Genomic DNA, 12786 nt, shown 5'->3' on the forward strand with positions numbered 1-12786 from the left:
AAGTAGCTACCTTAGGGATGAGGTCTGCTTCCAGTATAAAAGGAGAAGTTTTGGAAAGGTCTCTGTAGTTTTTTGGCATGTTTGAACCCTGCATGTAGCTGTGTCTTCATTTAGCAGCCTGCCATGTTTTCCTGCAGATTTTGGGACTGTCTCCGGACTTGAACTGGCCTGCTGTGCTGTTTGGTAATACTGGGACTGTGCCACTTTCTTTGTCAACCTTGAGCTTGTCAGCGTCAGCAGCCAGCAGCTTCCTGAGTTGAGAAAAGCCTCCAGCTTCAGTGGGCCAGAACAAGAGGCATATCCAAGATTGAGGGGCTTTTACCCAGCTCCTAGAGCTGGCACTTTGAACTCAGACTTCTAGCCTGCCAAACTGTAAGAGAATAAACTCCTATCTGTTAAAGCCATCCACCTACGGTATTTTCTGTTAGAGCACCACAAAGTAACCAAGACAGATGAGTTTTAAACTATGACCAGAGGGTGACAAGAAGATAGAAGGTTCAAGAGGGCAAATGAAGAGCCTAAAGCAATGCCTTGAGATAGCCAAAGGCCCAGTTTTCTTGAGGAACTAAATAGAGACTAGAGTGGCTAGAATGTGGTAAACAAGGGAGAGAAGGGGGAAAGTGGAACTCAATTACATTGTAGAGGCAGGCAAGGGCCAGACAATGTAAGGTCTCCTTGACTCCAAGTAATGTTTATCTCAAGTGCAAGGGGAAGCTATTTAAAGTAAAAGGCAGAATAATTTCATAAAAGATAACTCTGGTTCTACTGCAAATAAAAGACTGGGGGGAGGGGGATCGTACAGAGAGCCAGCAAAGGAGCAAAGGGAGCACACTAGTTCAATTAATAGATAACACTGGCTTAGACCAAGCTACTGATGAAATTGAACAATTCTTTAAAATGCTCTGTTGGGTGCTCCTATTTTTATTATTGTTTTGTAAGAGAGATCTTTATATATTTTCAAAATTAAGCCTTTGTCAGGTATTATAAAATTTTCCCCATGTTGATGCTTTTTTAATATAATTTTGCTGTGCAGAAATCTTAAATTCCTGAGAGTATATTTTATCAACCTTTTGTGACATCTAAGCTTTTGTCAGGCTGAGGAAAGACTATGTGTTAAAAAGCAAAGATGTTACTTTGAAGACTAAGGTGCCTGACTCAAGCCATGGTATTTTCAATAGCCTCATAAGCATGTAAAAGCTAGGCAATGAATAAGGAAGACCAAAGAACAACTGATGCATTTGAATTATGGTGTTGGAGAAGAATATTGAATATATTATGGACTGCCAGAAGAATAAGCAAATCTGTCTCAGAAGTATAGCCAGAATGCTCTTTAGAAGTGAGGATGGTAAGACTTCATCTTGTACTGTAGACATGTTATCAGGAGGGACCAGTCCCTGGAGAAGGACACCTTGCTTGGCAAAGAAGAGGGTCAGTGAAAAAACAAAGACCTTCAAGATGGAGTGACACAGCAGTTGCAACAATAGGCTCAAACTACATAGCAATGATTGTGAGGATGGTGTAGGACCAGGCAGTGTTCCGTTCTGTTTTACGGGTCTCTGTGAGTCCAAATGACTTGATGGCACCTAACAACAATAGGAAAGGTGTCCAAGAATACCAAAAAAGGGAAGGAAAAAAGTTCTCATCAACTAAATTTTAAGTTTTTTTCTTTTCTTTTACTTTAAGTTCTGTGATCCATAAGGACAATTTGGCATATCTGTCAAAATTGAGGCTATATATAGCCTTTGACACAGCAGTTCTACTGCTATAAATCTATCCTACAAAAATGCTCACATATGTGCACAAAAACACAGGATTTTTATTGCATCATTGTTTGTATTTTTTTAAAAAGTGCCTACATATTTATCAGCAAAGGTCTTTAAATAAATTGTGGTAGAGCAGTATAAGTGGAATCCACAAGCAGTTCTTAAAGAAGCATATTTATGTATCTGATATAAAAACATCCACTGTGGCAAGTAAATAAATGTAAGCTACAGAAGAATATATACAGTTATGACCTCATTTTTAGAAAGGAAAAAGTGCATATGTAGTTCTATTAGTGCCTGCCACATAATAAGTACTTGTTAAATAAGTGAATTATATATGAATAGAAGATGTCTGAAAGAAAATAGTTTTTTTGTTTGTTGTTTTAAAAACAGAGGTATATTATTGAGAAGTGATAGCACAGATCTTTTATATTTATGTATTGCTGCACCATTGTAAATTTCAGTAAGCATTATTTCTACTTTTAAAAAGCTGTTTGGTTTTTTTTTTTTTTAAAAAAAAAAAGAAAAAGAAAATCCACCTAGACAAAATAATTAGGAAAGCCCAATTCTTTATCAATATTTCCAGAGCCACAGATTTTAACACTTATGTTTAAAGTTTTTTTTACCTACATTTAAGAAGGTTGCCTTCCAGAGAACTAGATGTCTTTTGAGTATTTTCTCGTTCTCTAAGTTGCTGGTTCAAAATTCTCACTTGCCTAAAAGAAATTATAAAGAAACTTGAATGCAAGAAGCCAGAGCCCATTAACAGTGTACTTTAGACAATCATTCATAAAAAAGCAAGAAAGAAAACAAACAATGGCAGTCAGCAGGACAGCAGAGGTCCATTCACTCCTAAAACAAAGAGACAAAAACCAAATGAATAAAACAATACTATTGTTATGGAGCCCAAGATAATTGAAAAGAAATAGCTCTAGCAGTAGAAACAGTTTTCAAGAGGATATGTACACAGATATCCTAGGAGGTAGGATCAGGTGAGGCTGAAAGACAGAAGGAGCGGAAGGGTAGCCCAGGAAGGGATGTTGGGAAAGCATAAAACCATTCCTCACTAGTAAGAGAGGGTACTTTTGCTCCCTCCCCTCTTGTCTTCTCTCTTTACCTTTTAATGATTTATTCTTTCCTTCTATTTATCTCATTTCCTATCTCCTCTTGCTATTTTCTTCCTCCTTTTGTCTCCCTTCTCTGTATCTTCATTACTGTAATCATCTACTTTGTTAAAGATCTGTCATCACTATGAACTAGAACATGGGGAGGGACTGAGTGCTATAAGTCATCTGTTAGATGTTTTCACACAATGAAAAAATTGGGAGACACAAACCAATGCTTCTAATTATTTATTAACTGGTAAAGGTAATATCCTTATTTAATTAACAAGAATAAGCAGCAACTTCACAACAGGTAGCTGCTTCACAAAACAGGAATAAGCAAATGAACATTAAAAAGTGTTCTAGTCTTTGTTTCTGAATGTTTTATAACACATTTTTTTAATAACACATTTTTGAAATTTTTTTTTTTTTTTTTTAAGTATTTACTTCCAAGGAGCTCTGGTAGCATAGTGCCTAAGGCACTTGACTGCTCACCAGAAGGCTGGCAGTTCAAACCCACCAGCCACTCCTCGGAAGGAAGGTTGGGCAATCCTACTTCCGTAGTGATACTGCCTCGGAAACCCAAGGAGGGGTCGCTATGAGTCAGGGCTGACTCTACGGCAAACAACAACAACAACAACAATTTACTTCCAAGAAGGAATCGAGGCTTTAAAAAAAAAATACTCCCTGGTATCTTTCCAAATATTTTTTTCCCCAGTTGCTGGCAAGGCAATTCTTATGATGACATAGGGTGACCCCACGTGTTTCAGAGAATTGTGCTCCATAGGTTTTTTCAGTGGCTTCTTTTTCAGAAGTAGATTGCCAGGCCTTTCTTGTGAGGAAATTGGGTAAACTTGAACCTTCTGTTAGTGGCCAAGTGCATTAACCATATATACCATCAAAGGACTCTTTTCTAGAATTATTTATCTAAAAATATTCTGTATTAGAATGTTTATTTTTGTTGCTGATTCTAAAATGACAGTACCCTACCTCACACTATTTACATGTATTAAATCCAGATGGACTGAGAGCTAAACATAAAATATACTAACAAAAAAACAAACAAAACAAGTATAGGTATGTGTTGCTTAATATCCACAATATATTCTGTGAATTAGGACATTATGTGATTCGGATGTTGTATAAACACCATATTAAAATCTTTTGGGAGCCATTTCTGGTTGTCCTCATCGCCACTGCTGCCAATGCTGGTGCTGCTGGTGGAGGCTGAAGAGTGTGAGTGATGGCCATGGTAGATGAGAGGGCAGCCGCAGAAGAGGAACAAGAGGAAGCAAGGGGGGGGGGGGGGGGAGCGGAATGTATCCCGCCCTGCATGCCTGCCTGACAAAGCCAAGAGCTGTGCCCAGAGCCACATTCTCCCTTCCTCACCTGCCTGTATCCCATCCATGGTCCAGTGTTGCAAGAGTCTGGGTTTAGGGTCTTTAAAATTATTGTTGTTGTTAGGTGCCGTCAAGTCAGCTCTAACTCATAGCAACCCTGTATACAACAGAACAAAACACTGCCCGGTCCTGTGCCAGCCTCACAATCCTTGCTATACCTGAGCCCATTGTTGCAGCCACTGTGTCAATCCATCTCATTGAGGGCCTACCCCTTTTTCATTGACCCTCCACTTTACCAAGTGTGGTAGTTATGTTTGTGTGTCAACTTGGCTGGGCCTGGTTGAGTGGCTGGGCAGCTGGTCGTAGTTATTCCCCATGACGAGACTGGCAATCAACTCCAAGGTGGGATCTACCACAAGCAGCTGAGAAGCTGCCTTTAGGATATGGTCTGTTTCCTGTATATAAGGAGAAGCCGTGGGAATGGTCTTTAGCTTATGACACGTTTGGACCCTGCATGTAGCCGTGTTGTTGTTCAGCAACCTGCCATGCTCTGCCAACCTTGGGACTTATAATGGACTTAAATTAATGGCCTGCCACGTGGTTTGGTAACTGTGCCTTTTTACCTGTCAACCTTGGACTTGGCAGCCTGAGCAGCTAGCAGCTGTCTGAGTGAAGAAAAGCCTCTAGCTTCAGTGGGCCAGGAGCTGGAGGCAGAGCTGAAGTCTAAGGCTGAAGGGCTTTCACCCAGCTCCTAGAGCTTGGCACTTTGAACTGGACTTAAAGCCTCCAAATTTAAGAATAAACTCCTGTTTGTTTAAGCCATCCCATTTGTGGTATATTTCTTGTCAGAGCGGCACTAGGTAACCAGAACACCAAGCATGATATCTTTCTCCAGGGAACAGTCCTTCTGACAACATGACCAAAGTAGGTGAGACTAATAAGTCTGGCCATTCTCGCTTCCAAGAAGCACTCCGGGTGCCCTTCCTCCAGGACAGATTTTTCAGTTCTTCTGGCAGTCCATGGTACGTACCTTCAGTATTCTTCACCAAAAGCACAACTCAAAAGTATCAACTCTTCTTCAGTATTTCTTATTCATTGTGCAGCTTTTACATGCATATGAGGGGACTGAAAATATCATGGCTTGGGTTAGGCACACCTTAATCTTCAAAGAGACATCTTTGCTCTTCAACACTTTAAAGAGGTCTTTTGCAGCAGATTTGCCCAGTGCAGTACCTCATCTGATTTCTTGAGTGGTGTTTCCATTAGTGTTGATTGTGGAACCAAGTCATATAAAATCTTTGCTAACTTCAATCTTTTCTCCATATATCATGAAGCTGCTTATTGGTCCAGTTCTTAGGATTTTCATTTTCTTTATGTTGAGATGTAATACATACTGCAGTCCTTAATCTTCATCAGTAAGTGCTTCAAGTCATCTTCAGTTTAAGCAACCAAAGTTGTGTCATCTGCTTATCACACGTTATTAATGAGTCTTCCTCCACTCCTGATGCCACATTCTTCTTCATACAGCCCAGTTTCTCAGATTATTTGCTCAGCGTACAGATTGAATTAAGTATGGTGAAAGGATACAACCCTGTCACACTCCCTTCCTGATTTTAAACCATGCAATATCCCCTTGTTCTGTTCAAACAACAGTCTCCTGGTCTATGTACAGGTTCCTCATGAGTACAATTAAGTGTTCCGGAATTCTCATTCTTCTCAATGGTACCCATAATTTTTATGATCCACACAATTGAATGTTTTTGCATAGTCAATAAAACACAAGTCAACATCTTTCTGGTATTCTTCACTTTCAGCCAAGATATCATGGCTTGGATCAGGTGCATCTTAGTTTTCAAAGTGGCACCTTTGCTCTTTAACACTTTAAGGAAGTCATTTGCAGCAGATTTGCACAGTGCAATACATCATCTGATTTCCTGATTGTCACTTTTATCAGCATTGATTGTGGATCCAAGTAAAATGAAATCTCTGACAAATTTAATCTTTTCTACATTTATCGTGATGCTGCTTATTGGTCCAATTGTGAGGATTTCTGTTTTCTTAAACTGAAGTATAATCCACACTGAAGTCTGGATTCTTTGATCTTTATCAATTGCTCATATGCAAGCTCAAGATGAAGCAGAAGAAAATTAAAACAAGTCCACAAGAGCCAAAATATAACCTTGAGTATGTCCCACCTGAATTTAGAGACCACTTGAAGAATGGATTTGACATACTGAACACCAATGACTGAAGACAAGATGAGTTGCAGGATGACATCAAGAACATCATACACGAAGAAAGCAAAAGGTCATTAAAGAGACAGGAAAGGAAGAAAAGACTGAAATGGATGTCAGAAAAACTCTGAAACTTGCTTTTATACAAAGAGTAGCTAAAGCAAAGGGAAGAAACATTTAAAGAGGACTTATAAACCTTTAAGAAAGGCAATCCTGAAGAAAGTGACAAAGGATAAGAATGGGCAATTCACATAAGAAACAGAAATGGCCTATGAACTTATGAAAAATGCTCAGCATAATATGGAAAACTGCAGATGTAAAACTGATATTTTTGTCCACTAGAATGTCAAAAATAGAAGCAAACGATACTTAAGTGTTTTGAGGGCATGGGTAAATGAATTATTTCACATGGTTAAAGTCTACTGATTACAACCATTTTAGATGGTAATTTTGTAGTATTCATCCATATGTAAAATATTCATAATCTTTGACAAAGTAATTTTAACTCTAGGTTATTTAGCCTCAGAAATAGTTGTACATGTATAAAAGTATCTATAACCTTGTAGATGTATACAAGGATGTTCACAATAGCAATATTTAACAGTAAAAAGTTCAAAACAATTTAAAATGGTACATGAATTATGGTATATCCATGGACATTTACACATACTAACAGAAAAATTCTCAGGACACATTATGAAGTGAAAAAAGTAAGTTGCAGACCAGCATTATAATTACTCTATTTATGTTTTTTAAAGTTCTATTATGTGTACAAATGTGTTTTGGTAGCAGATAAAGCATTTGGCTGCTAACCAAAAGGGAAGCAGTTCAGACTCACCAGCCAGTCCACAGAAAGAAGATGGGGCAATCTACTTCTGTAAAGATTTATGGCCTCGGAAACCTAATGGGGGTTGCCATGAGTCGGAACTGACTTGATAGCAGTGAGTTTGTTTTTTTTGGTTTTTGAGTGCCATTCTAACAGAAAAATACCACAAATGGGTGGCTTTAACAAACAGGGATTTATTCTCTTACAGTTTTGGAGGCTAGAAGTCTGAGTTCAAAGTGCCAGTTCTAGGGGCTGGGTGAAAGCCCCTTGACCTTGGGCTTCAGCTCTGCCTCTTACTCCCAGCCCACTGAAGTTGGGGCATTTCTTCACTCAGGCAGCTGCTGACTGCTGAGGCTGACAAACCCAAGGTCAACAAATGGAATGGCACAGTCCCAAAATTATCAATCAACACAGCAGGCTACTAATTCAAGTCCATTAACAGCCCCCAAATCAGCAGACAACATGGCAGGCTGCTGAATGATGACTCAGCTACATGCAGGATGCAAGCATGCCAAAAGCTGTAGACTTTTCTCTATGCTTCTTCTTAGATCCTGGAAATAGACCACATTCCTAAGGCAGATACTCAGCTCCTCCAATAGATTCCACCATGGAGTTGATTACCAGTCTCATCATGGGGAATAACTATATCCAACTGCCCAGCCACTCAAAACCAGGTCCAGCCAAGTTGACACACAACTACCACAATGTGTCTGTGTAGTATGTATACACAGATTGATATAAAAGTTTCTGAAAGGAAATACACGAATCACTTAACAGTGGGGAGACAAGTAGAGATAGTATATGTAAAATAAAACTGATGGCTTACTCTATATCTTCTGTATTATTTTAATTCTTTCACAAGATTATATTATTGTGCCATTAAAATTAATGAAGGCAACCTAAATGATAAGGACAAATTCTTAGAGGCACACACCTACCCAAACTAAATGAAGAGGAAACACAAAGTCTCAACAGACCCGTAACAAGTGAAAAGATTAAATCAGTGACAAAAACCAAGTCCTGGACTAGATGGCTTCACTGGGAATTCTACCAAAACTTAATGAGGGCAAAGGCCTCAAACATTTCCAAAATGGTAACTTTAATAAAATTCTGATTTTCTAAAATGGTTTCCCCTTTATAAGAAAGAATGTACATCTAGAAAAGGTAGCATACACTGGTGATCCAGAACTCCATGCTCCTTTTCAAAACTGTAAGTGGTGATGTTCTCTTATATATCAAGTATGTGAAGGTAACTAGCCTGACAATCTTTTTGTGTGCTCCTGGTAAGATTTCTCTTTCCCGTAAAGACAATCCAAACTTTTCATCACTCACTGGAGTCTCATTTTTACCCTTCTCCTCTACTGGAATACTTTGCTATTTTCATTAAAATAACATAGACTGGGGACAAATGGATATCCTTCTGTCCCAGGGCTACTAATTCATATGTATGGATATCAGTTCTCACTTCTTTCTAGTCGCAGAGAACAAAAGGTCTCATCTCTCCCCCTCTTCCTGTGCCCTTATACTCCTATATTATTCCCTTTATCTTTTCATCTGCAGCTTCTCCCTCTTTGCCACCTCACAGGCCTGAACTGAGATGCATACTAAAATTGTTTCCATATTTAAGAAAACACTTCCTCCCATCTAACTACTATACTACTAGCTACTCTCTTCCTTGCTTTCAGAGCCAGGTTTTAAAATCCTAAGTGTTCTAAAAAAATGATTCGTAATGAATGATGTATACATAAAAATGGATAGCGTTATATATGCTATTTAAAATAACATGTATTAAATTCAAATATATTTGATCTTAACATTTTAACAAAGGAAAAGAAAAACTGCTGACATTTACACAAATTTTTTTTCCAATTTACCCATGATTTTTAACATAGCTTATTGAGGTAAAAATAACACACAATAAACTGCATGTATTTAAAGTGTACAATTTGATAAGTTTTGACATCTGATGTGATAAAACCATTACAATAATAAACAAACCAAACACTGTCGTGGAGTCGGATCCAACTCATTGCGATCCCTCCTTGGGTTCGCTTGGAATACTGAGGCAGTATCACTATGGAAGTAGATTGCCCAACCTTCCTTCCGAGGAGTGGCTAGTGGGTTTGATTCGCCAGCCTTCTGGTTAGCAGTCAAATGCCTTAGGCATTATGCCACCAGAGCTCCCACAACAATAAAGGTAATTAATATATTTTTTGTTGTTGTTGTAGTTGGGTGCTGTTGAGTCAGCTCCAACTCATAGCAACCCTGTGTATAATAGAAAGAAACACTGCCCAGTCATGTGCCATCCTCACAATCCTTGCTATGCTTTAGCCCATCCTTGCAGCCACTGTGTCAATCCATGTCACTGAGGCTCTTCCCCTTCTTTGCTGACCCTCTACTTTACCAAGCGTGACATCCTTCTCCAGGGAATGGTCCTTTCTGACAACATGACCAAAGTAGGTCAGACGAAGTCTGCCCATTCTCGCTTCCAAGAAGCATTCCGGCTGCACTTCTTCCAGGACAGATTTGTTTGTCTGCTGTCAGTCCATGGTACTTACAGTATTCTTCGCCAATACCACAACTCAAAGGCATCAACTCCTCTTTGGTCTTCCTTATTCATTGTCCAGCTTTTACATGCACAGGAACAAAAAAACAAACCAAACTCACTGCTGTGGAGTCGGATCCGACTCGTAGTGACCCCTCCTTGGGTTTCTGAGGTGATATCACTACAGAAGTAGATTGCCCAATCTTCCTTCTGAGGAGTGGTTGGTGGGTTTGAACTGCCAGCCTTCTAGTTAGCAGTCAAATGCCTCAGACACTACGCCATGAGAGCTCCCACACACATGAGGCAATTGAAAATACCATGACTTTGGGCAGGCACACCTCAGTCTTCAAGGTGACATCTTTGCTTCTAAACACTTCAAGGTCTTTTGCAGTAGATTTTCCTAGTGCAATATGACATCTGATTTCCTGACTGCTGCTTCCATGGGTGTTGACCGTGGATCCAAGTAAAATGAAATCCCTGACAACTTCAATCTTTCTCTGTTTATCACAATGTTACTTATTAGTTCAGTTGTAAGGATTTTGTTTCCTTTATGTTGAAATGTAATCCACACTGAAGACTGCAGTCTTTTATCTTCATCAGTAAGTGCTTCAAGTCATCTTCAGTTTAAGCAACCAAAGTTGTGTCATCTGCATATCACAGGTTGTTAATGAGTCTTCCTCCAATCCTGATGCTGTGTTCTTTATATAATCCAACTCCTCGGATTATTTGCTCAGCGTACAGATTGAAATAAGTATGGAGAAAGGATACAACTTGATGTACACCCTTCCTGATTTTAAACCATGCAGTATCCCCTTGTTGTGTTCGAATGACAGCCTCTTGGTCAATGTACAGGTTCCTCATGAGAACAATGAGGTGTTCTGGAATTTCTATTCTTTGCAATGTTATGCATAATGTGTCATGATCCACACAATTATTCCACACAGAATGATTTTGCATAGACAATAAAACACAGGTAAACCATCTTTCTTGTATTCTTTGTTTTCACCTAAGATCCATCTGACATCAGCAATGATATTCCTCATTCCACATCCTCTTCTGAATCCAGCTTGCATTTCTGGAGGTTCTCTATCAACCTATTGCTGTAACTGTTTTTGAATTATCTTCAGAAAAAGTTTATTTGTGAATGATATTAATGAAATTTTTGACATTTTCCACATTCTTTTGGATCACTTTTCTTTAGAATGGGCCCAAATATTGACCTCTTCCAGTCAGTTGGCCAGGGCTTTCAAATTTCTTAGCATACATGAGTAAGTTCCTCCAGTGTTGCATCCATTTGTTGAAACATCTCAATGGGTATTCTATCAATTCCTGGAGCCTTGTTTTTCACAAATTCCTTTGGTGCAGCTTGGACTTCTTCCACTACTATTGGTTCTTGATCATATGCTACCTCTTGAAATAGTTGGACACTGATAGATTCTTTTGATCTAGTGACTCTGTATTCCTTCCATCTTCTTTTGATGGTCCTGCATCGTTCAATATTTTGCCCATAGAATCTTTCAGTACTGCAACTCGAGGCTTGAAATTCTCCTTCAGTTCTTTCAGCTTGAGAAATGCTGAGCATGTTTTTTCCTTTTGGTTTTCTAACTCCAGATCTTTGTACATTTTATTATAATACTTTGTCTTCTCAAGTTGCCCTTTGAAATCTTCTGTTCAGTTCCTTTATTTCAGCATTTCTTTCATTCACTTTACCTACTCAAGTTTCAGAGTCTTCTGACATCCATTTTGGACTTCTCTTCCTTTCCTTTCTGTCAGCTGCAGGGATCCAGGTGAGGAGAGAGAACCCCAGGCACGCCCAAAGCAGCAGGGCAGAAAAATGGGAGAAAGGGGATTAAAAGCCAGGAACCCAGGCAGAAGAGCAGTCAGCCACAAGGATCCAGGTGAGGAGAGGGAACTCAGGCATGCCCAAAGCAGCAGGGTAGGAGAGTGGGAGAAAGGGGATTAAAAGTCCCAGGAACTGGGACAGACGAGCAGTCAGCCGCAAGGATTCAGGTGAGGAAAGAGAACCCAGGCGTGCCCAAAACAGCAGGATGGGAGAGCAGGAGAAAGGGGATTAAAGCCCAGGAACCTGGACAGAGGAGCAGTCAGCCGCAGGGATCCAAGTGAGGAGAGGTAACTCAGGCACGCCCAAAGCAGCAGGGTGGGAGAGCAGGAAAAAGGGGATTAAAAGGCCAGGATCCCAGACAGAGGAGGACTCAGCCGCAGGGACCCAGGTAAGGGTGGTACGAGAGGTTTCCAACAGGGAGACAAACCTGTCTGTCGGTTTGTCCTACCAAGGTGACGTGTTGATGTGAGTTTTGAGGCTGAGCCACTGTTGTTTCAAACCCAGCGGAATGCACATGGTGCACAGGTATCAGCCCAGCTTACAGACTGAGACAGACTAGGAAGAAGGAAGAGGCTATCCAATTCTCAAAAAATTGGCCAAGGAAAACCTTATGAATAGCAAAGAAGCACTGTTTGATACATTACCACGCAACTTTATGAATAGTCCAGTTAGGTTAGAAGGCTCTCAAAATAGGACTGGGAAAGAGCTGAAACATCTGAGTAAACCCAGCCTTACTCATATGGATAAGGTAAAGCTTTTGAGACCTCCATTTGCTGATATGGCACCACTCAAATTGAAGAGAAACAGCCGCAGACATCCATTAATCATCAGAACATGGAATGTACAAAGTATGAATCTAGGAAAATTGGCAGTTGTCAAAAATGAAATGGAACGCATAAAGAGTGATATCCTCGGCATTAGTGAGCTGAAATGGACTGGTTTGGGCCACTTTGAATCAGACAACCATAAGATCTACTATGCCAGGAATGACAGTTTGAAGAGGAATGGCGTGGCATTCATCATCACAAAGGATGTTTCAAGATTGTCCTGAAGTACAATGCTATCAGTGATAGGATAATATCCATACACCTACAAGGAAGACCTATTAATACAACTATTATTCAAATTTATG

At 39.7% G+C, this 12786-nt stretch overlaps 1 protein-coding gene across 1 annotated transcript in view; it reads right to left on the minus strand.

The window, feature by feature from the left end:
* Nucleotides 1-12786, minus strand: part of CCDC14 (coiled-coil domain containing 14) — a 60743-nt gene that overhangs the window by 12472 nt on the left and 35485 nt on the right. The window contains exon 10 of the mRNA XM_042782121.1: nt 2394-2479. Coding sequence (XP_042638055.1) covers nt 2394-2479 — 86 coding nt within the window. The remainder of the gene's footprint in view (nt 1-2393; nt 2480-12786) is intronic.

Source organism: Orycteropus afer, unplaced genomic scaffold (assembly GCF_000298275.1).
Source record: "Orycteropus afer afer isolate SDZICR_OR568_19922 unplaced genomic scaffold, OryAfe1.0 scaffold00245, whole genome shotgun sequence".
In the NCBI taxonomy this organism is placed as follows: domain Eukaryota; kingdom Metazoa; phylum Chordata; class Mammalia; order Tubulidentata; family Orycteropodidae; genus Orycteropus; species Orycteropus afer.